The 21,852-nt window shown below is 46.6% G+C and overlaps 4 protein-coding genes across 6 annotated transcripts; 2 read left to right on the forward strand and 2 right to left on the reverse strand.

Moving 5' to 3' along the window:
• The first annotated feature begins 1,511 nt into the window (after positions 1-1,511).
• Positions 1,512-7,290, forward strand: LOC101765933 (probable cellulose synthase A catalytic subunit 2 [UDP-forming]). The gene is made up of 14 exons (XM_004981283.4): positions 1,512-1,957; positions 2,088-2,280; positions 2,587-2,834; positions 2,931-3,030; positions 3,126-3,312; positions 3,596-3,862; positions 3,947-4,292; positions 4,378-4,515; positions 4,625-4,750; positions 4,832-5,044; positions 5,214-5,469; positions 5,650-5,852; positions 6,095-6,445; positions 6,531-7,290. Exons 1-14 carry the CDS (start codon positions 1,931-1,933, stop codon positions 7,113-7,115), a joined length of 3,240 nt encoding a protein of 1,079 aa, XP_004981340.1. The 5' UTR covers positions 1,512-1,930; the 3' UTR covers positions 7,116-7,290.
• A 68-nt stretch (positions 7,291-7,358) lies between these two features.
• Positions 7,359-12,852, reverse strand: LOC101766757 (polygalacturonase ADPG1). 3 transcript variants are annotated; one of them, XM_022823458.1, is made up of 10 exons: positions 12,151-12,852; positions 11,831-12,008; positions 11,220-11,455; positions 11,108-11,121; positions 10,904-10,999; positions 10,737-10,829; positions 10,098-10,619; positions 8,642-9,999; positions 8,149-8,377; positions 7,359-8,071 (listed from the first exon to the last, which is right to left on the reverse strand). In XM_022823458.1, the coding sequence occupies exons 8-10, from the start codon at positions 9,431-9,433 to the stop codon at positions 7,503-7,505; spliced, it is 1,590 nt and encodes a 529-aa protein (XP_022679193.1). In that variant the 5' UTR covers positions 9,434-9,999; positions 10,098-10,619; positions 10,737-10,829; positions 10,904-10,999; positions 11,108-11,121; positions 11,220-11,455; positions 11,831-12,008; positions 12,151-12,852; the 3' UTR covers positions 7,359-7,502. The 3 variants fall into 3 exon arrangements, with proteins under 3 accessions (XP_022679193.1, XP_022679192.1, XP_004981341.2); XM_022823457.1 differs by having other exon boundaries at positions 11,108-11,143; XM_004981284.3 differs by having other exon boundaries at positions 10,098-10,326; positions 10,408-10,619; positions 10,904-11,455.
• A 1,747-nt stretch (positions 12,853-14,599) lies between these two features.
• Positions 14,600-16,495, reverse strand: LOC101780541 (polygalacturonase ADPG1; the record flags this gene model as incomplete). Its single annotated transcript, XM_004986109.3, has 3 exons — positions 14,600-15,375; positions 15,475-15,703; positions 15,827-16,495. Coding segments are annotated over 3 exons (1,440 nt in total), but the record flags the coding sequence as incomplete, so codon positions are not given.
• Positions 16,496-19,990: 3,495 nt separating this feature from the next.
• On the forward strand, positions 19,991-21,496 carry LOC101780944 (polygalacturonase). The gene is made up of 3 exons (XM_004986110.1): positions 19,991-20,509; positions 20,618-20,846; positions 20,955-21,496. Exons 1-3 carry the CDS (start codon positions 19,991-19,993, stop codon positions 21,494-21,496), a joined length of 1,290 nt encoding a protein of 429 aa, XP_004986167.1.
• The last annotated feature ends 356 nt before the right edge of the window (positions 21,497-21,852 follow it).

Here is a 21,852-nt window from a genome sequence, read left to right on the forward strand (position 1 = left end):
CTGCAAGCCAAGCACCGTTCCGCTACAAGCAGCCATGGATGGAAACGGTGGCATGAGAGGACAAGGCAGATGATCGCTTGGGTTAGAGTGTTACACTATGGGTCCTACAAGTTAGGATCAATCAAAATATTAAATTCGATTTGTAGTTATCTTTGCTATCGTTATTTTTTTTTGTTAAAATGTGTATTTGCTAGATAATCTAGTCGTATCTCTCATGTCATTGAAAATCATGCGTGTGTTCGGAATACTATGTCATGAGAATCCCTTTCCAAACTCTTTCTATCTCTGTTCTTCTTGCAAGCCAACCATAAATACTATCTGATCCCCAAGGCAAACCATAAGTACTCTGATTACATGTGTATTTATTAATGGTATTTTATTCATATGTAACTCAAATTACTTTATTATGCTTTCTTGTGTTCCAAAAAGTTCAAAGTTTCCATCCCGTGTTTTGTTTGGCAGGACTCCGACTGTGGTTGAAACGGCACTGGCTATAACTCCTCTAATGGAATACTTTTTCCCCCGACCTATGTAGTTAGAAAAACGTTCGGTAAAACCACTTCTCTTAGTGGTTGAAAATAGAAGAAAACATTAAATGTCTATAATACCTTTCTCTTTTTTCCTTTTCCTTTCTCTTCCCATTATTCCTTCCCTCTATTTCTTTCCCTTTCTCTACCTTCCTTATCCATTTTCCTACCTTCCGTCTCCCTCTCCCTCCCAGCGTCCCGTGACCCTTCACCCACGGGCACTGTCGTCATCGCCTCCGGCCCCTTGCATCCGCGTCGCCCACCGTCCTCTGACCTCCCACGCTAGCATCGCCGACAACCCCCCTCCCCCCAACTCAGGGGCAAGCTGGGGACTTTGACCCCACGGAAGGGATGACGCTATGGAAAGCTGTTTTTTGGGGCTTTTACTCCCTCTCCTGACTCCTCTCAGCGGAAATCTTGAGGCTCCTTCGACGGAGCAATTTCCTTTCCACCTATTTGGTAGGATTTTAGGAGAAGTCGGTGAACGAGCTACTCATGAAGGTAGAATCTTATTTTGCATCGGATTGTTCATGATGGTAAAAAAAAAATTGTCGACTCGATGATAACCAAGCGTAGATTTCCTCGTTCGTGAGAGTTTTCTGGTATCCTCTGAATTTTGCATTTGGACGATACGCAGTGGACTTCAATTGTTTGACATTTGACTGAGGGCATGTGTGCAGCTGACCCAAACATTCCACAACATTCACTCCTGCCCTTTCGACAGTACTCTACTGCAGCCAACCAATCACCAGCTGTCGCGCCTTGCCCCAGTCACTACCAACTCGGTCCCACGCGCCTTCTCCACCTGTACGCCGAACACGGGCGCGCACCCCCGACGTCACTGTCCCGTGGTCCCCTACCCCACCCCCACCCCGCTATTCCCCACTCACTCCCAAAACTAATCAAACCGAGGGCGGATCAGCTCGTACGCGCACGCGATTCCAAAATTAATCCGCGAAATCATAGGGTTTATCACCCCATCACCGGTTGCTAAACCCCGGCAAAGAGAGTGATACACGGCACGGCTGCACGGACGGGCGCACGCACCGATCCAATTCACGCGGCGGCGTGCGCTGCTCCCCACCCCAACCCATCCCGTCGCCGTCTCGCCGGTGCCGCGTCCCTTTCCTTTTCCTCTGGCCCCCGTCGCCGTCCCGCGCGAGCTCCCCCGCGTCTAATCCTCCGCGAGCTGGACGGTGCTCTCGCTGCCGCTAGTGCTGCTGCTGCTGCCACTGGGATTGGGGAGGCACCCCGTCGGCGCGCAAACCCGAGGCGAGGCGATTCGGTGCCGTGCCGATACGGGGGGTTCGTCCGGGTGCGAGGAAGCCGAGGAATGCGGTGAGTCGGCGGGGGCGAACCTCGCTCGGATTGGGGGTGGCCGGGGAGTGATCGGCGCGGGCGCCATGGACGGGGGCGGCCGAGACGCTGCGGTGAGTGGCAGGCATTTCGGTCAGGGGATGGGGAATATCACAGGGTGTTTTTCTCTACTGCGGTTTGTTTGGGGATTGGTCTGAAGGTGTTTTATGTTGTTTTTGTTTTTTGGTTTGTGCGCGTGCGAAGAATTCGGGGAAGCATAGGGCCGGTCAGGTGTGCCAGATCTGCGGCGACGGCGTGGGCACGGCGGCGGACGGCGAGCTCTTCACCGCCTGCGACGTCTGCGGCTTCCCGGTGTGCCGCCCCTGCTACGAGTACGAGCGCAAGGACGGCACCCAGGCCTGCCCGCAGTGCAAGACGAAGTACAAGCGCCACAAGGGTAATGCCCTCCTCGCCATGTGCATGATTTCCATGTAATAGTTCAGGTTAAGGGCAGCAGGCTAGGCTTGAGCAGCTGTTGAAATTAATCAGATAGTTGCATTTTAGTGGCTATGAGCAGGGAATAATTCAGTGATTGGCAAATTTATTCAGATTCTTACCAGAAGCTAGCCCTTTCAGTGAATGTTATAATCAAATTGCAGTGTTGAGTCGTGTTGCATTGTCACCAAGAGCGGCAAAGCAGCATGAAATGTTGTTAACTCCAACCCGAGGCTGAATCTTTGCTCAATTACGTTATCTTGTTTAGGGAGCCCTCCTGTGCATGGTGAGGAAAATGAGGATGTTGATACTGACGATGTGAGTGACTACAACTACCCAGCATCTGGCAACCAGGATCAGAAGCAGAAGATTGCTGAGAGAATGCTCACCTGGCGCACCAACTCACGGGGTAGTGATGTTGGCCTTGCTAAGTACGACAGTGGTGAGATTGGGCATGGGAAGTATGACAGTGGTGAGATCCCTAGAGGATATATCCCGTCACTCACTCATTCCCAGGTTGGAGCTGGATTTTTCACTTTAAATTTAATTTATATTAACTATATATCAGAAGAGGGGACTAATGTTCAGTTTTTTTATGAATTCGTTGTACAGATCTCAGGAGAAATTCCCGGAGCTTCCCCTGATCACATGATGTCTCCTGTTGGGAACATTGGCAGGCGTGGACATCAATTTCCCTATGTGAATCATTCTCGTATGTTTGTCAATCAACAATCATCACTATCTCATGCTTTGTTGGCTACTTCTGCATCTGCTGTGATCTAATTTGTGCATCTTGTTTCACACCAGCAAACCCATCGAGGGAGTTCTCTGGTAGCCTTGGTAATGTTGCATGGAAAGAAAGAGTGGATGGATGGAAAATGAAGGACAAGGGTGCAATTCCTATGACTAATGGGACAAGCATTGCTCCCTCAGAAGGACGTGGTGTCGGTGATATTGATGCATCTACTGACTATAACATGGAAGACGCTTTACTGTAAGTTTGAATACGCTTGTGTTTACCATTAACCAGCTTCGAGCGTACCGATAATTAATGTTTCCTGCATTATCTCAGACACTAACACTGTTAACAGTAGTTTGCACTTTAATGTGTTTGGAAGTCTAAAACCGTATGTGAAATCCTGCCTTTTTGGATAAACTTTATGCATTGCTCTCGGATTAATCAAATAAATTATGTAGATGTAGCAGTCTATCAAACATGTTAATGCTGACTTCTCATGTCCTTTTTTAGCAATAACTCTTGTGGATCCAAATTGCAGGAATGATGAAACTCGGCAACCTCTATCTAGAAAAGTGCCAATTCCTTCATCCAGAATAAATCCCTACAGAATGGTCATCGTGCTACGTTTGATTGTTCTCTGCATTTTCCTGCACTACCGTATCACAAATCCTGTGCGCAATGCATATCCACTGTGGCTATTGTCCGTTATATGTGAGATTTGGTTTGCTCTGTCCTGGATTTTGGATCAGTTCCCGAAGTGGTCTCCAATCAACCGTGAAACTTATCTTGATAGACTGGCTTTAAGGTGATGTGAAATATTTAATGCCAATACAAAACTGTCTCCATTGTTCTAATACTGACACTTTCACAATGCTACTTCCATTACCAGGTATGACCGAGAAGGTGAACCGTCTCAGTTGGCTCCTGTTGATATTTTTGTTAGTACCGTGGATCCTATGAAGGAGCCTCCTCTTGTCACTGCAAATACTGTGCTTTCCATTCTTGCTGTTGACTATCCGGTTGACAAGGTGTCTTGCTATGTATCTGATGATGGAGCTGCTATGCTGACTTTTGATGCACTTGCTGAAACTTCAGAGTTTGCTAGAAAATGGGTACCATTCTGTAAGAAGTACAATATAGAACCTAGGGCTCCAGAGTGGTACTTTGCCCAGAAAATTGATTACTTGAAAGACAAAGTCCAAACTTCATTTGTTAAAGACCGCCGGGCCATGAAGGTATGTTTTGCTTATATGCATGTAGGTTTTGGCAATTCCTGATGCTGCATGGCATTAATTTCTGTTTTGAAAACATACTTGACAGAGAGAATATGAAGAATTCAAAGTCCGTATTAATGGCCTTGTAGCCAAGGCACAGAAAGTTCCTGAAGAGGGATGGATCATGCAAGATGGTACACCTTGGCCTGGGAACAATACTAGGGATCATCCCGGAATGATTCAGGTTAAGCTCAAATTTTCTTGCCAAAAACTATTTGACCAACAGATAGATTTCCCAGCAAAGAGTTCGATTATTCTAAGCACTTTAAGCTCAAACTTGCGGTCATTCTCAGGTTTTTCTAGGTCACAGCGGAGGCCTTGATGCTGAGGGCAATGAACTTCCTCGTTTGGTTTACGTGTCTCGTGAAAAACGTCCTGGATTCCAACATCACAAAAAGGCTGGTGCTATGAATGCACTTGTGAGTGGCTAAATACTACAAATTTCGAAAGGTATCTTGTTGACTTTTATAACTTGGATATAATGGAAGTTGTTTCTGCAGGTTCGTGTATCAGCTGTCCTTACTAATGGGCAATACTTGTTAAATCTTGACTGTGATCACTACATCAACAATAGCAAGGCTCTCCGAGAAGCTATGTGCTTCCTTATGGACCCAAACCTAGGAAGGAGTGTCTGTTATGTCCAATTTCCTCAGAGGTTCGATGGTATTGATAGGAATGATCGATATGCAAACAGGAACACTGTGTTTTTCGATGTAAGCTAGCAATACCCTTTTACATATTTTTGGGCATCTCACTTTCTCATTTTTCGTGAGTATAATTTTTTTTTTGATGAATTAGTTATGCTAATACTTGTTATGTGATGAGCTTTATAGAATTTTTGTGAATGTGCCAGGTAACTATCTGTATTTCTGTTTGCTGCAGATTAACTTGAGAGGTCTTGATGGTCTTCAAGGACCTGTTTATGTGGGAACTGGTTGTGTGTTTAACAGAACTGCCCTATATGGTTATGAGCCTCCAATCAAGAAGAAAAAACCAGGCTTCTTCTCTTCACTCTGTGGGGGAAGGAAAAAGACATCAAAATCTAAGAAGAAGAGCTCGGAAAAGAAGAAGTCACACAAACATGCAGACAGTTCTGTGCCAGTGTTTAATCTTGAAGATATAGAGGAAGGGATTGAAGGTATCATTGAGTCTCCATTAGAGTAGATGTGCTTTCAGTATTGCTGATTGTTGGAGACCACCATTTCAGTGCCCATTTATTTACTATTTTTATCTGCTGTAAATGTAACATATTGTAGACAATTAGAGTTGCCTTTCTTTATCCCCTGGACCTTTACCTTGCACTTCACTATCATGATAGGTTCTCAATTTGATGATGAGAAATCGCTGATTATGTCTCAAATGAGCTTGGAGAAGAGATTTGGTCAGTCCAGTGTCTTTGTAGCCTCTACTCTGATGGAATATGGTGGTGTTCCACAATCTGCAACTCCGGAGTCTCTTCTGAAAGAAGCTATCCATGTTATCAGCTGTGGCTATGAGGACAAAACTGACTGGGGATCTGAGGTAATGACTCCTAAAGCTACAACTTATAACACCAGCATTGCTTAAACTCGTGCCATTACTTGCTACTAGCATGTACTAGTAAATATTGAGATATGAATTGATGTTTTGTTGTCTGGTGTACACATAAAAAAATGATTTTGTGACAGATATCTGCTTCTGTTGTTGCAAATGATCTATTTATTATTCAACTGAAGAGAGAAAAAAAATCATTCACTGAAAATCTTCAATATGGTGCACTGCAGATTGGATGGATCTATGGTTCTGTTACAGAAGACATTCTCACTGGGTTCAAGATGCATGCTCGAGGTTGGCGATCAATCTACTGCATGCCTAAGCGACCAGCGTTCAAGGGATCTGCTCCTATCAACCTTTCAGATCGTCTGAATCAAGTGCTTCGGTGGGCTCTTGGTTCCATTGAAATTCTTTTCAGCAGGCATTGTCCCATATGGTATGGCTATGGAGGACGGCTTAAATTCCTGGAGAGATTTGCATATGTGAACACCACAATTTATCCACTCACCTCAATCCCACTCCTCTTGTACTGCATATTGCCGGCTGTTTGTCTTCTCACTGGGAAGTTCATCATCCCTGAGGTAAAAACACACACATTTACATACTTGTGCAGGAGGCAGAATTACAGAAGAATTGAAATTGACCCCTTTTCCCTTTGGAATGCAGATTAGCAACTTTGCAAGTATTTGGTTTATATCGCTTTTTATTTCCATCTTTGCCACTGGTATCCTTGAGATGAGGTGGAGTGGAGTTGGCATTGACGAATGGTGGAGGAATGAGCAGTTTTGGGTTATTGGTGGTATTTCTGCCCATTTATTTGCCGTTTTCCAGGGTCTCCTGAAAGTACTTGCTGGTATCGACACCAGCTTCACTGTCACCTCTAAGGCCACTGATGAAGAAGGCGATTTTGCGGAGCTCTACATGTTCAAGTGGACAACGCTTCTGATCCCACCAACCACTATCTTGATCATCAACCTGGTTGGTGTGGTTGCAGGCATTTCCTATGCGATCAACAGCGGCTACCAGTCATGGGGGCCTCTCTTTGGGAAGCTCTTCTTCGCCTTCTGGGTGATTGTCCACTTGTACCCCTTCCTCAAGGGTCTCATGGGGAGGCAGAACCGCACGCCAACCATTGTTGTCGTCTGGGCCATCCTCCTCGCATCTATCTTTTCCCTGCTGTGGGTTCGCATTGATCCATTCACCACCCGGGTGACTGGTCCTGATATCGTAAAATGTGGCATCAACTGCTAGAATAGTAAAAAAATATTAGGAAGGTAATTGGCACCCATTGTGTTGTAAGTTATCAGCGGGTGACACTTTCTATTATGCTAGGAACTCTACTGTCAGAAGTTTACTTTCGTATGCACTAATATGCACCTTGGTTATCGAATATCGATAAGCTAATATATCACTGCCTTTTTTGCAAGTGTCTGACAGTATCAATTAATTATTTACGGCCCAGCAGGCTGATCTACTGCATAAATTCAAATATCATCTGCCAATATCAAATGCATTAACCCTGAAGTATCAATTGTTGTTGCTTTGTGTACAAGAGTTTACAGGAATGTTACAACAACAATTCACAAGTACTGTAACAAACACAGCCATTTTACTACTACTTTCTGCGTACCCTAGCTTTTAAATGCTGCTCAATTCCAATATTTCATAGGTTTTGGCAGTGCAGGGCTGTGGGCGGACGGTCCCATATTTCCTCCATTTTGCATTCTGGCACGTGCTTACTGTGTTGCCCATGCCGCTATGCATTCTCAGGTCAATGTTCTGCAAGGTAATGCCATGGCATGGGACGCTCATGCTGCAGTTCAGCTTAATGGCATCCTTGGTCATGGTTGTCCCTCTGATGTTCTTGAAGACCACATTGCTAACCTCCACTGCCGATCTCTGTTCTTCGCATGGAGTAGCCTTGTCGCAGTAGTTCTGATCGATGATTATCGGGTTGTCGACAGCGTGCATGATCATGTTTTGGAATGTGATATCCTTAGCGTAACCACTTCCTCCCTGGTATGTCTTGATGCGTGCTCCATTGGTTGTGCCGTATAACTGCACCGTGTCTATGGTAATGCCAGAGACTTGAGCCCATGAGTTGTGATCTCCAAGGCTTCCGATGCTGATCCCGTGGCCCGGTCCGCACACAACTTTCGAGACATGAAGATTGTGAGTCCCGTCCTCAATTGACACGCAATCGTCTCCTGCAAATTCCATGACAATGAAGTGAACATCACTATTTGATACGATTTTGAACTGTGAACGTGTTGATGGTACTTGCCAGTCCTGATCTTGCAGTTGGTGACCTTCACATCTTTGCTGCGAGTGATGTGGATGCCGTCAGTGTTAGGACTGGAGTGAGGAGCAGTGATGGACAGACGTGCCAGTTGCACATTGGTGCAGTCCTCGACCGACACGTGGATTTGTTGGCTGTTGACGATTTTCAGATCCTCCACCCTCAAATTCTTGCACAAGTGGAACGACAAAGCAGTCGGAGCCCCCTTGCATGGCTGAGCAAAAAAGTTGAGATTGGTCATCAGGACACTTTCAAATACAATTCATGACTAATAATCAGATCAAAAGAGTGCCAGGTGTGGGGCCCGCGGAGCAGTGGCACAGGATGTCAGGTCTGGCGAGGAAAACGTGAACGACTTTTCCGGCATCCGGGCCCACCAACAGCATTTATGCGACGGCACAAGCCCTCTCTGTATCGGGTGGTACAAGATCATGGATGTGTGCTACTGACTGTATCGGTCGGCGCCACACACACTTACCAGATCCGGGTTTATCTTGCACGAGTGCTTCCACCACGTCTCGCCGTTGCCGTCGACGGCGCCGCCGCCGTCGACGGTGAGCCTGTCGACGCGCCGGAACACGATCCAGTGCCTCCTCTCCTTCTCGCTCCAGTCGTCCCTGTTCGGCGACGCCACCAGCGTGCCCTTCACCGCGACCGCGACGCTGGACCTGCAGGGGCCGTGGAGGGTGATGACCTTGAGCAGGTAGCGCCTGCCGCGGGGGACGAGCACGACGGCCGGCCGACGCGAGGCGCACGCCGCCCGCCACGCCCTGGCCAGCGCGCGGGTGTCGTCGTGCCGCCCGTCGCCGCGCGCGCCGTAGCGGTCGAGGCTGAACACGCTGGAGCCCAGCAGCGATGACGTGTCCCAGATCCCGGCGGCGGCTCCGTCTTCGACCTCTAGAGCGCCGGGCACGAGGAGCCGCGCGAGGAGCCGCGCCACCGCTGGCAGAGCTGCGAGTACGCTGCCGCCGGCGCGGTCGAGGCTGAACTCGGTCGAGGCAGTGCCATTGGTCGAGGCTGCAGCAGCCTGTAGAGCGCCGGAGACGAAGAGCAGCGCGAGGAGGGGCGCCAGGAACACGAGCACAAGACGCGACGCCATGGGCAGAGAGAGCTTGGTGTTGGTTTGGTGGATGCTGGTGACCAAGGAAGGAGCACGCCCATAGCCTCTATTTAACGCGCGGGAGCTGGAGCTATGGAATCCTGGAGGCGAGGTTGAGGTGGTTGCGTTGCTTGCGAAGAAGAGTAACGCGGGAGAGTTAGGTTGGCACATTGTGTTTTGGAGTTTGCAGGTGACCGTTGCATCGCGCCATGCCCATGTGCTTATTAACGTTTACGCAGACGGCAACAAAACCTGACCCGTTGCCTGCCCGCCTACCGTACTGGGCGCCCTCCAGTGGTTTGGCACAGCCGCCCGATCGGTCGGTGCATGAACGTGGGCACGCCACCGCCCGATCGATCTGGCGGTATAATATGCTCGCATATGCTGCACGCCTTTGAATGGATCAATAAATCGAGAGAATTGCCGGCCCACAATCCTTTGCCGTGGTCCACAACAGGCCCAACAACTCTTTCGCGTGTTTGTTGCAGAAAGCATGTTGGGAGTTGGGACCCGTTTGAATTTCTACAGAAACTCTCCTCGCAAAATTATCGGCGCCGACCAAAATCAAGCGTATCTTAGGAACCACATTAGTTAACATACTGGGAACCAAGTAAACACTGTAGAAATTGCACATCAACTTCAATTGCCAGCAGTTTCTTATCCTTAACCTGGCAATAACCTCCCGCTCACCCCTGCTCCATGTACTGCGACCTCTGAAATGTTCTGTCACGTAGAACCTGAAACAAGAATTATGCAAAGTATGTTAGAATCCACATGTCTTATCTGGTTATATAAACATGTAACCTGACACCAATTTCTTATATAAACATGTAACCTGACACCAATTTCTTTTGCATGCCCAACTTCTTTTTGGCGTAACCGTATTACGTCTTGTGTTTTGGAATCTGAAAGTAAATTTAGCTTCCACATTATTAGTAACAGTGAATTTGGGCATGCATTGAAACCTAGAATAGTGGTACATCTAACATCTCGGGAAAAAAAAATCTACAAACAATTTTTTTAACAGCTTCCATGATCAACTGATAAGCAGGACCTTCTTCAGCCTACAGAGATAGACACACAGGTTCCTTTAATGTGAAGAAAATGTTCCAGTTAGAATTTGATCTCAGACAAATGAAGCTTACCTTTTCATCAATGTGAACCAATGTGAATTAGATACCGATGATAAAACTAGAGAGATAGAGAGATGAAATGATAAGCGAATTGGGTAACATACAAGACGTTCCAAAGGACCAGGATTAGGATCGTCGCTCTCAAACTCAGTTTTCCATTCAGAATTACACAGGGTATACTTTCCTTCATAATACACTTCCTTCAAAGCCTCTTTAAAATTCATCTAAGAAATGTTCAATGAAAGAAATGTCTAAGTCATCAAGCACATAAAGCTGGAATAAATGGAAAAAAAGGAGCACCACAGGTTCATTAATTCAGCGTATTCAAGCAATAATTCTACCTTTTGCTTAGCAACCCTCTTCCAGATCTCACCAAAGAAAACAACATAGTATTTATACCAAGTATTATCATAGCGAACACTCCACATAAATTCCTGAAAATAGGAAAACAATATCATATACCGTCATCATTTGCAATACCCACTAAATTAATATGTGAGAGTATTACAGTGAAGCCGAAGTGAATTAGAGCCTTAAAAAGGCAGGACAGTTCTGCTGCTATCTTCAGCGCGTGATAGAAGGCCACACTCTCAATTTTTAGCAGCTAAACAACAAAACAGCTTTAGAACGTGATGTGTGAAACTTCATAGAATCAAACATATTACAATAAACAACGATGATTAACCACAACAGACTATTTTGGGATGTTTACCTCACATGAGTTGTCTGTAAGGAAGAACTCAATCAACTGCACATGACAAAAAGAGCAATCACACCATGACAACATATGACTAGAATTTCGCAATTGGTCACATCATTTCTACCTTAGTGTTACTTAGTAACCTTTCCCACAACTGGACAGATGCTTGGTCACCTTCAAGCGTACTGCAGGTTTTTCGGTATTCTTCCCAGTCCTCATACTCCCCATGCACAATGAAAACGTTACCTAGCACACCCATTGCCAGTAACCTTGTGCATGGCATCAATGCCATTCCAAAGCAGTACATCCAGTGCCAAACTATCAGCTATGAATAACCTGCAATTCATTTCTAGATTCCCACTGCATGAATTGGTCATTGATTAGTTCAAGCGGTGCGCATGGAGAAGGAGAAACAGCCATTGCCTAGCCACATTAGCCACATAAGCAAGGCTGACTACAATTTGAGGTTAAGTAACATAGACATCTGTATCCTTGCAAAATATCTCACATAGATCACTTTTAGAAAGGATTGGCGCAGCAGCAATCAAAACAGAATTCGACCCATTCTCATACGACAACAGATCCGCCAGAACATAATTGAGCAGAAATATTTCCTAAAGTTCTTTCCCAAAGTTCTAAACGTGATAACGAAACACCAATAAAAGACAGAAAGCACCTCAAACTAAGGAGTATAATTGAATTGAACAGTGACACTTGCATATAGCCAAGCGTTACCTGCATTGTTCCGAAGCATAAGCCGCTGGTAGTCTTGCAAGCGAGCATAGTTGCAGTATTGAGGATCAAAGTACCATTCGAAATCGAGCTCATACGACTCGTAGTACTCCTCGTCTTCAAGAACATTCGCAGGGTAGATCGCTTTCAGACTTTCATCGTCCAGTTTCCGGTGTTCCTCCTTTATCAATCAACAGATATAAGGCACAAAAGGTAAACTAAGCACTAACCAACCAGAGTGGACGCTTCAAACTTAAATCCAAAGAAAGAGAAATTCGTATGATTCTTGCCACCACATCTGAATTTGTAACAATAACAGATACCTCATGTGCTCTGATCCGGCACAGGGCGAGCCGTTCGTTCATCTCCCGGCGCTGTCTGTCATCACAGTGAACCCAAAAGTCATCATCGTCGCTATCAGGGAGGCCACGGTTCAACTGCTGAAGATAACAGTCGATCTTCTCGTCGAGCTTATCCTGATCCCAATCAATGCCTTCGATTTGCTCTGGCCCTTGCTCTTGCTCTCGGACAATAATCTTGGCAGAAGAATGATCATCATCGTCATCCCTCGCAACCTTGCCCATATCCCCAGAGCCAGAGGTTGGTGTGCTCTGGATCTTGGGCTTCTTTCCACCGGTCCATGCGCTTGTTGTGTCCGTCCCATCAGCAGCAGCAGCAGCAGCAGAGGCTTCTCCGGATCCTCGGCGGCTGCTACCACCGAGCTTGAGATCAGAGGGGCGATCCTCCATCTGCCGTCGCACACGCAGGTTGTCCCCCCTGATTTAAACAGGATCCCCAAACTGGCAAACCCTGATCTGCCCCGTCGATGCGATTCGAGCCGAATCCGTCGATGCAGAATTGCAGATGCATGGAGCCGCACGCGGTCGAGCGATCCGGTCGAGAATTTGGTGGATGGAGGCCTACCAAACTCTCTCTGTCTGCTCACTTGCCGGCCCAAACCTTGCAACTCCACCTTTCGCCTGCATCCAGTGATTGATTATCTTGTCCCAACACTAGTAAACTGCAGTGGCAAATTGGAGGAGAACCCATCGATGCCTTTACGAAGAAAAAAAGTAAGTAGTGGCACGGCACAGTCAACGGCGGGATCCGCATGTCAGCCGTATAGTCCTCTATCTGACGATGGACCGGTCGCTGCCGCTGGGGATTACTGGCCAAGTACGCACCTAGGTACGGTACGGCACGGCTCGGCTACTTTCAATTTTCGTGTGTTGGAAGAGTGATAAACGCCACCGCTTGAAATGAAGGCCCTAGTACAAATGGCAGCTTGGTGGCACACTGGCACTAGTTGATTTGCTTAGGAAAAGGTCTTTCAAGTGTCAACCCAACCAATTCGATCGCTTTGTCCACTCAAACATCTGAACAAGTTATTACGCCTTGCTGCTCAAACTATTTAATAAATTGGCCAGCAGTCTAAACCTCTAAAAAAATGTCTCCTTTTCCTTTATCTCTTCATGTGCAAAAGTAAAACTATAGGTTATGTTTTTTTAGAGAAAGGAATGATTCCCTGTTTTATTTATTTTTGGAATGAACATTATATTGGATTCCCTGTTTTATAGAAAACACACAATAACAGTATATGTTAGGAATCATGATTAGTTTGTTTCCATGTCTCCAATTAAGGTAAATAAGTTAATATCATGGAGTAACTAGATCACCGAGATGGATTGGCTTTGTTCCCAATGCTATCAGCAGGAAATGAAGAGGGTTCAAGTAGGTTGGTTCTCAAATAGGAAGGCAAGCTAGTAGGATTAGGAAACTTGGTATGGTAAGGCCATGATCCGCAGGGGAAGGGATCACTCATTCTTCTATTGGGGACAGGTGCACGAACGACAACTCCAAACGTCAGACATCTCACGTGCAATACCCTGAAATATCAATTGCTGCTGCTGCTTTCTATAAAAAGAATTAATATACACCATGGTTACATGAACCAATTCATAATTACACTGATGACTGATCAATACAACGAACTAGCAAGATGGCTAGCTTTTTTATGGATGCTTTATTTCAAAATAAATAGACACAATTTAAACGTGTCATGATAACAGCCAATATATTATCATATATTTTATCGTCATATTTTTTGTTGTCTCTTTTTTAACATGAATTAAAGAGGAAAAATTAATACCTTGAATATAAATATTTTTTGGTATTTACTAAAACAATATAAAGATTTATACAATTTTTCGCATGAATAATTTTTTTTAGATTTTTTATTTGTGATGCACATTTTTTGTTTGTAAGTTTTTGCTAGGATTACAAAGACTCCTTTTATTTTAGTATACATAACTAATAATTAGAATTTAATTTTTAAGTTTGACCTTTTTAATTATTATTATATCCAAACCCCCTTTCCTCTCTTTAATTTATTCTCCGATCAATGGTTGCTACAGCTCTATAGATGTATGATCCCATTTTTGTCTTATAACTGCTGCACCTTTTTCTCATTATAAACTCTACCCTTGGGTCAATAAATATATTGTTATGGCTACCAAGCTATGTTCTTAGAGCTCGTTTGGCAGGGCTGCGGCTGCGGTTGAAACGGCTGCGGCTGTGGTTTCTTTGGTGAAGCAGTTTTTTTTGGCTTCGGCTTGTCTTGATTGTTTTGGATGGACTTGAGGGTTTTTATTTTATTTCAGTTACAATAGAAAATCAAATTGTTTAATTGTTATATATATATATATATTATATTTAATTCTAAATTTACCAATATATTAGTATTTGATATGGACTCTTTTGGGCTAGTCTAGACCGTTAGATCATCGTAAAATCCAACGGTGGATATTCTTCTCTTTTTTCCGATTAACGTGGGAATTTCTAAACCCGACAAATGTGGTGATTTCTTTTAACACTATTATATTAAGATAATAGATTGCAGGTTTCTACTAGAAACCCACGAGTGTGAGGACGATGCATGCTTTGACTATAACTACTTGTTCCTTCTATACGCGCACACACTTTGTACATGGTACTGATGTGCATGACCTAGTTTTTGGAGGTGCACGGCTGCGGGCGAACCGTTCCGGATTTTCTCCATTTGGCGTTCTGGCATGTGCTTTCTGCGGCACCATCGCCGCCCTCCATCTTCAGGTCAATGTTCTGCAGGGTGATGCCATGGCACGGGACATTCTTGCTGCAGTTGAGCTTGATGGCGTCCTTGGTAACGGTTGTCCCCCTGATGTTCTTGAACACCACGTTGCTGACCTCCACCGCTGACCCCTGAGCTTTGCATGGCTTAGCCTTGTCGCAGTAGTTTTGGTCGATGATTATCGGGTTCTTGACATTGTCCATGATCATGTTTTGGAATGTGATATCCTTGGCGTAACCACTCCCTCCTTGGTACGTCTTGATGCGTGCACCATTGGTTGTGCCGTACAATTGCACCGTGTCTATGGTAATGCCGGAGACTTCAGCTCTAGAGTTGTCATCTCCTAAACTTCCAATGCTAATCCCGTGCCCTGGCCCACATACAACTTTCGAGACGTAGAGATTATGCGTCCCGTTCTCGATGGACATGCAATCATCCCCTGCAATAAAATCCAAATCTTAGTAAGAAAAACCTGAAGCTACAAAAGGTGTCATTTCATATGATTTTGAATAATTGTGAACATGGTAATGCTGCTTACCAGTCTTGATCTTGCAGTTCGTGACCTGCACATCCTTGCTGCGGGTGATGTGGATGCCGTCGGTGTTCGGGCTCGTGCCGGACGCTGTGATGGACAGGCCTGCCAACTGTACGTTGGTGCAATCCTCGATCGACATGTGGATTTGCTGGCTGTTCACAATTTTCAGGTCCTGCACTCTCAAACCTGTGCAGTAGTGGAATGACAAGGCCGTTGGCGCCTCCTTGCACGGCTGCAAAAGTAAAACCAAGTCAGTGTTGAGCTAGGCCAGGACACTTTAATTTCAAACAACAGTAATCCATAATTTGCGACCAGTCAGACCATCAACTGTAAGTACATACGGCGCCACACTTACCATGGCCTTGTTGATCTTGCACGAGTGCTTCCACCACGTCTCGCCGTTGCCGTCGACGGCGCCGCCGCCATTGACGGTGAGCTTGTCGACGGCACTGAACACGATCCAGTGCCTCCTGTCCCTGTCGCTCCAGTCGGCCCTGTTCGGCGACGCCACCAGCGTGCCCTTCACTGTCAGCACAACGCTGGACTTGCATGGCCCGGCGAGCCTGACGAGCTTGAGCAGGTAGCGCTTGCCGCCGGGGACAAGCACGACGGCCGGCCGCGGCGAGGCGCACGCCGCCTTCCACGCCTTGGCGAGCGCCCGCGTGTCGTCGTGCCGTCCGTCGCCGCGCGCGCCGTAGCGGTCGAGGCTGAACACACCGCCGCCTTGGGACGACGGCGACGACGACGCCAGGGACCTTATGCCGCCGGCCCTAGTGATGGCAGCCGGCGCGGCAGCTCCGGCGGCCGAGGCGGTGCCGTTGGTCGTCGTGCTGCCCGCGGCAGCACCTGCTAGGGCGCCGCCCGGACAAGAAGAGCAGCGCGAGGAAGAACAAAAGCTGCAGCGGCTTGCGGGACGCCATTGTTGGTGCGCGGCAGAGCTGGTAATGACGACGAATGCACGATCGACTATAAGTAAGTAGGTAGTAGCAGCTTGATCGAACGGACTGTGAGATAATGGGCAAGGTCACAGGAGGCTTGACGAGCTAGCCAACTAACGCAGCGGCGGCACTGCTGGTTAGTTGCTTTGCTTGCTGGGCTTGGTGGTGTTGGATTGGATGTTGACGACCATGGAGCAGGTGGCGGGGCCTATTTATGCGCGCTGGCGCGCTGGAGACGATGGAGGCGGGAGGCAGATGAGCGCTGAAGTGCTGGAGGAAAGGGAAAGGTTCGTGTTGCGTGTCAAGAATCACTCAGGCTCATCGCATGCTTGCAGGGTGAGTTAGGCCCCGTTTTGGGAGATTGAAATTAGATACGCGTTTTGAATTTCGAGGTGTCCTGATATATGCGTGCAGGTAGACGCAAAGGATCGATAGGACCCATGCATTCCAGCCAGCCATAGATTCTGCAGGTATGGCAAGCAGAGATACAGAAATAATGTGCCTGATGAATCGCGTTTCCATGTAAGCCTTCCCGTGTCAAGGCCAAGATATATTCGTAGATTCTGTCGTCCGCTTGGGTTCCCCTGTGGCGTCGACACACAGTAGGAAAGTGCATGCATGCCTGCAGGCACGAGCGTACGTGTAGGTTCAGGTGAAATTAACCATGCAAAAGAGAGCTAAAGTGGTGTCGTCCTGGCTGTAGGTTCAGGTTCTGGTTGATCAGGCAGAACACAACGATCGAGCGGCGTAGCATGAGAGCTGAAGTGGTGTCGTCCTGGTGGTTACCTCACCGGCTGACCGGACAGAGACGACGTACGCCATGACGATGCCAACCATCACTCATCAGTGCTAGTAGTTTGCTCCCTGCTTCCAGCGCACGAAAAGTGCCAGCCAGCAGTACGAGCATGAATAATCGTGGCCGCCCCGCGGGTGACTGACGTGTGGGGCCCACATGGATGTCCAGACACCTCAGCATCACCACTTTCCATTAGCCATGAATCCCGCGCACCACCTCTGCTTTTCCAGCCCATCAGAGAGGCCACCCAATTAAGATTACAGCAGACATGGAAGCCCAATCTGTACAGGAAACATGTACATCCTCAGTCCTAGATTTCTAATCTTCATCGGTTCATCCTTTGTTATTGTTGTGTGACTATTCTTGGAATGATATTTTTCTAAATAGGCCTGTGATTCATCATTCGTATATGATTCATGATGTGAGAATTGGGTTCCAGGTTTATTTAATCAAGTGAGCAAATAGACCAAATTAATCTGCATTTACCTTGTTTCACTCCGGTGAATGCATCTACAAATTTATATGTACAAGAAATGTTTGACCTGACCTCAATTAATAGTATGGGCATTGGCAAGAAATCGTCATGTAAAAGGTGTCCAAAGCTCTCTTCCTGCAACTTGCTCTGTGTTGTCATTCATTCAGATTACGTATATGTAGATCTTGCCTGTTCAATGTTCAGTAACTTTGATGTACTTATTTAGGCTATTGCATTTTACATACTCTTGACATGGATTCCCATGGCAGAGAGCTGTTCACCTACAAATCAAATTAACGTAAGAACATGGAAGCATTTTGCAGCTATAACCCATATAAACAGTGTATTCTTACCCACTTTGCAGCTATTCGCCAACATTCTTCTTATTTGGCTTTTTTTCTTGGAAAAATTGGCATGTTTTCACGGAAGGGCAAATTCAGATTATATGATATCAGTCCACAAGTAGATTCCTGGAATATAAAATTGTTCCAGCTAAAGAAAACTGTGTGTCTGTTTCCGTAGTGTTTCATATGTACCTTTGGTAATGGCTACCTCTATTTTACCTTCAGTTCAATTGAAAAGGTCCATAGCCAGCCCTATAGTGTCTAAAAAAGAAACAAGATAGTATTATGTAGTTTGATATAAAAATATTTTAGTTTTGAATTTTGATTATAGTTTGATCACGGTTTGATATTGATAAACTGAGAAGGCAGCTATTACATTCCAAGTTTTTTTATTTGATATTGAATTGTCATGTAGCAATGCTCGGCTAACTTAACCTGCAATCATATATAATTATATATGTACATCCAAAATTTAAGAGGCCAGTTCAGTTTAGATAAACATAGCATGCTTCATATGCAGTAGTTAATTTTTTGCTACAAAATCATAACATGTTAAGTTGCAAACATAGTTTTAGTTGATCATGTCACTAGAATGGGATTGCAGTGCGAGGTTCAACTTTACTATAGAACCTCTTCTCTTCCGATTTGGATACTGATTTCTTCTTCAATACAACCATCCGTACCTCAATATTGTTTTTTTCCCTACAACATATACTGCCATATGAAAACTATTTGGTATAGTCAATGTTAATAAAGAAATATCAGATCTAGAAATAACGAAATGGCAATGCACCTCACTGTTGCCGTTACTGTTTACAAATTTGGAAACTCATCTAGCAAGAGGGCCATTTCGCGCGGCGCAATGTTCTAGTAGACGCTGAAAAGTTTAACGAAATTCATTTTGCGCGGAGAGAGAGAGAGTTGGAAGAAGATCGAGGAACGTGCACGCCCACGCATGTGTAGTAACTAATAACCGCATGCGTCGATCGTGTCGGTCGTCCGTGCCGGGCAAACACGGAGGGTCGGGCACTCGGGCCGCGTCGCCGTAGGCGCGCTAGGTTGTTGCCGAGAACGGCAAGGCTTGGCCCGGCAAGTGACCCGACCGAGTTCGGCAACAAGACCTCCATTTTGTTCCTTTTTTTTTTCTTTTCTTATATATATAAAAAAAATCAGAGAATGGACTGTCGTGCACACATGCATGGATCGAATTATTCATAGATTATGGATTGATCGATCGACTGGTTAAACTAAAATGCGTGCACGGAATGCATCATCACAAGAACAAGATCGAATTATGCATGACAGGCCCGATCAGACGATGCATGGGGCTAAGCCTGAATATAGCTCCTAATTACAAGAAGGATTGCCGCGCAGATCATTACTAAGTAGCTCGTTGCTTTGGAAGGCATAATCCCTTTTGCGTATTTTCATACTGCTACTATATGTATATAGCTTGGTGACGGGCAAGGAATATATAGATCCGTGTAGATATGATAAGATTGCGTCATCAGCCGTGCTGACTCCTGTACTAAACCCGTGTACCAGATTGCGTCACCACCGGCCTGTTCGCTTTTCTGCCTTCCCATTATCCCCATACCTGAAACGAAAAATCTCCAGGTTCTATCTGCCGGCACGCCACTACTATCACCCTGCTGCACACTCCATTTCAATATCTGCGAGCCTAACTCTCCCGCGCTATTCTTCATTTCTTCTTCAGAAGCAACGCAACGCCTCGCTCGTCACCTCCTCCCAGAATCTAGGCATCTAGATCTAGCTCTCCCCCGCCGCGCATATAAATACGCCCTTCTTCCTCCTCGGTCTCCATCAACTCAGACGCACCAAGCTCAGCAAGCAAAGCAACGAGCGCCCAGCTGAACTAAATCAAGCCCCTTGTGATCGATCTTGTTCAGTTCGGACTTCATAGCCTTGGCTGCAACCTGTCGATCGTGCTTATTGAGCTCTTCCAATGGCGCCCCGTAAGGTGCATCTCGTGTTCTCGGCTCCCCTCCTCGCGCTGCTCTTCTTGTCCAGCGCTCTAATGGCCGGCTTGGCCGCGGCCACGAGCAATGGCACTTCGGCCGATGACGCTAGGGGAAGGTCCCTGGCGTCGCCGTCCCAGGGCGGCGTGTTCAGCCTCGACCGCTACGGCGCCCGCGGCGACGGGAGGCACGACGACGCGGAGGCGCTGGCCAAGGCGTGGGAGGCGGCGTGCGCCTCGCCGCGTCCGGCCGTCGTGCTCGTCCCCGGCGGCAAGCGCTACCTGCTCAAGGTCGTGAGGCTCTCGGGCCCGTGCAAGTCCGGCGTCACGCTCGCGGTCAAGGGCACGCTGGTGGCGTCGCCGAACAGGGCGGACTGGAGCGACAAGGACAGGAGGCACTGGATCGTGTTCCGGGGCGTCGACGAGCTCACCGTCAACGGCGGCGGCGCCGTCGATGGGAACGGCGAGACGTGGTGGAAGCATTCCTGCAAGATCAACAAGGCTATGGTAAGTGTGGGCGCGCGCCCCGTATATATATATGGTTGATCTGATTAATTGTACATTGTTATTGGAAAGTGCCCTAATTAACCAAGCTCGACTGCCTTTTTTGTGCAGCCATGCAAGGAGGCTCCGACGGCGTTGTCGTTCCATTTCTGCACGAACTTGAAGGTGGAGGGTCTGAAAGTTATGAACAGCCAACAGATCCACATGTCGATCGAGGATTGCACCAACGTTCAATTGAGAGGCCTGTCAATCACAGCGTCCGGCACGAGCCCTAACACTGACGGCATCCACATCACACGCAGCAAGGATGTGCAGGTCACGAACTGCAAGATCAGGACTGGTAAGTAGGGCAAGTAGCATCAACATGCATTTTCAGAGTTTAGAATCATATCAGAAGATTTTTTATTTTCTTTACTAAATATTCGGTGCTTTGTCATGGAATTTGCAGGAGACGATTGCATGTCAATTGAGAACGGGACGCATAATCTTCATGTCTCAAAAGTTGTGTGCGGACCAGGGCATGGCATCAGCATTGGAAGCCTAGGAGACGACAACTCAAGGGCTGAAGTCTCTGGCATTACAATTGACGCGGTGCAGCTATACGGCACAACCAATGGAGCACGCATCAAGACATACCAGGGAGGAAGTGGCTACGCGAAGGATATCACGTTCCAAAACATGATCATGGACAATGTCAAGAACCCAATAATCATCGACCAGAACTACTGCGACAAGGCTAAGCCATGCAAAGCGCAGGAGTCAGCAGTGGAGGTCAGCAATGTGGTCTTCAAGAACATCAGGGGCACAACCATTACCAAGGACGCCATCAAGCTGAACTGCAGCAGGAATGTGCCATGCCATGGCATTACCCTGCAGAACATTGACCTGAAGATGGAGGCCGGCGATGGTGCCGCAGAAAGCACCTGCCAGAACGCAAAATGGAGAAAAGTTGGGACGGTTCTTCCACAGCCGTGCACCTCCAAAAACTAGGGCATGCATGCTCATTTCAAACTGAGCAGCTTGTAGAAATTGTGTGTACAGTAGAAACAAGTAGCCATTCTCAAGTATACATCGTCGTCACACTCATGGGGTTTCTGGTAGAAACCTACAATTCATTATATCGTATTGATCAGTGTATTTGTGAATTAGTCCATGTAACATCGATATCCTTTCTTTTATAGAAAGAAGCAGCAATACCAATTGATATTTCAGTGTACGGGACGTGAGAATCCTTCTTGGTGATCTATTTCCTCATCCATCTCATGACATTTGTTCGAAGCAGCAACAGCAATTGATCTAAATATTGAGCTTGCGGACAAATTTTCTGTCAAGTCCCTACTCCCTAC

The sequence above is a fragment of the Setaria italica genome, chromosome IX (genome assembly GCF_000263155.2).
Source record: "Setaria italica strain Yugu1 chromosome IX, Setaria_italica_v2.0, whole genome shotgun sequence".
NCBI lineage: Eukaryota > Viridiplantae > Streptophyta > Magnoliopsida > Poales > Poaceae > Setaria > Setaria italica.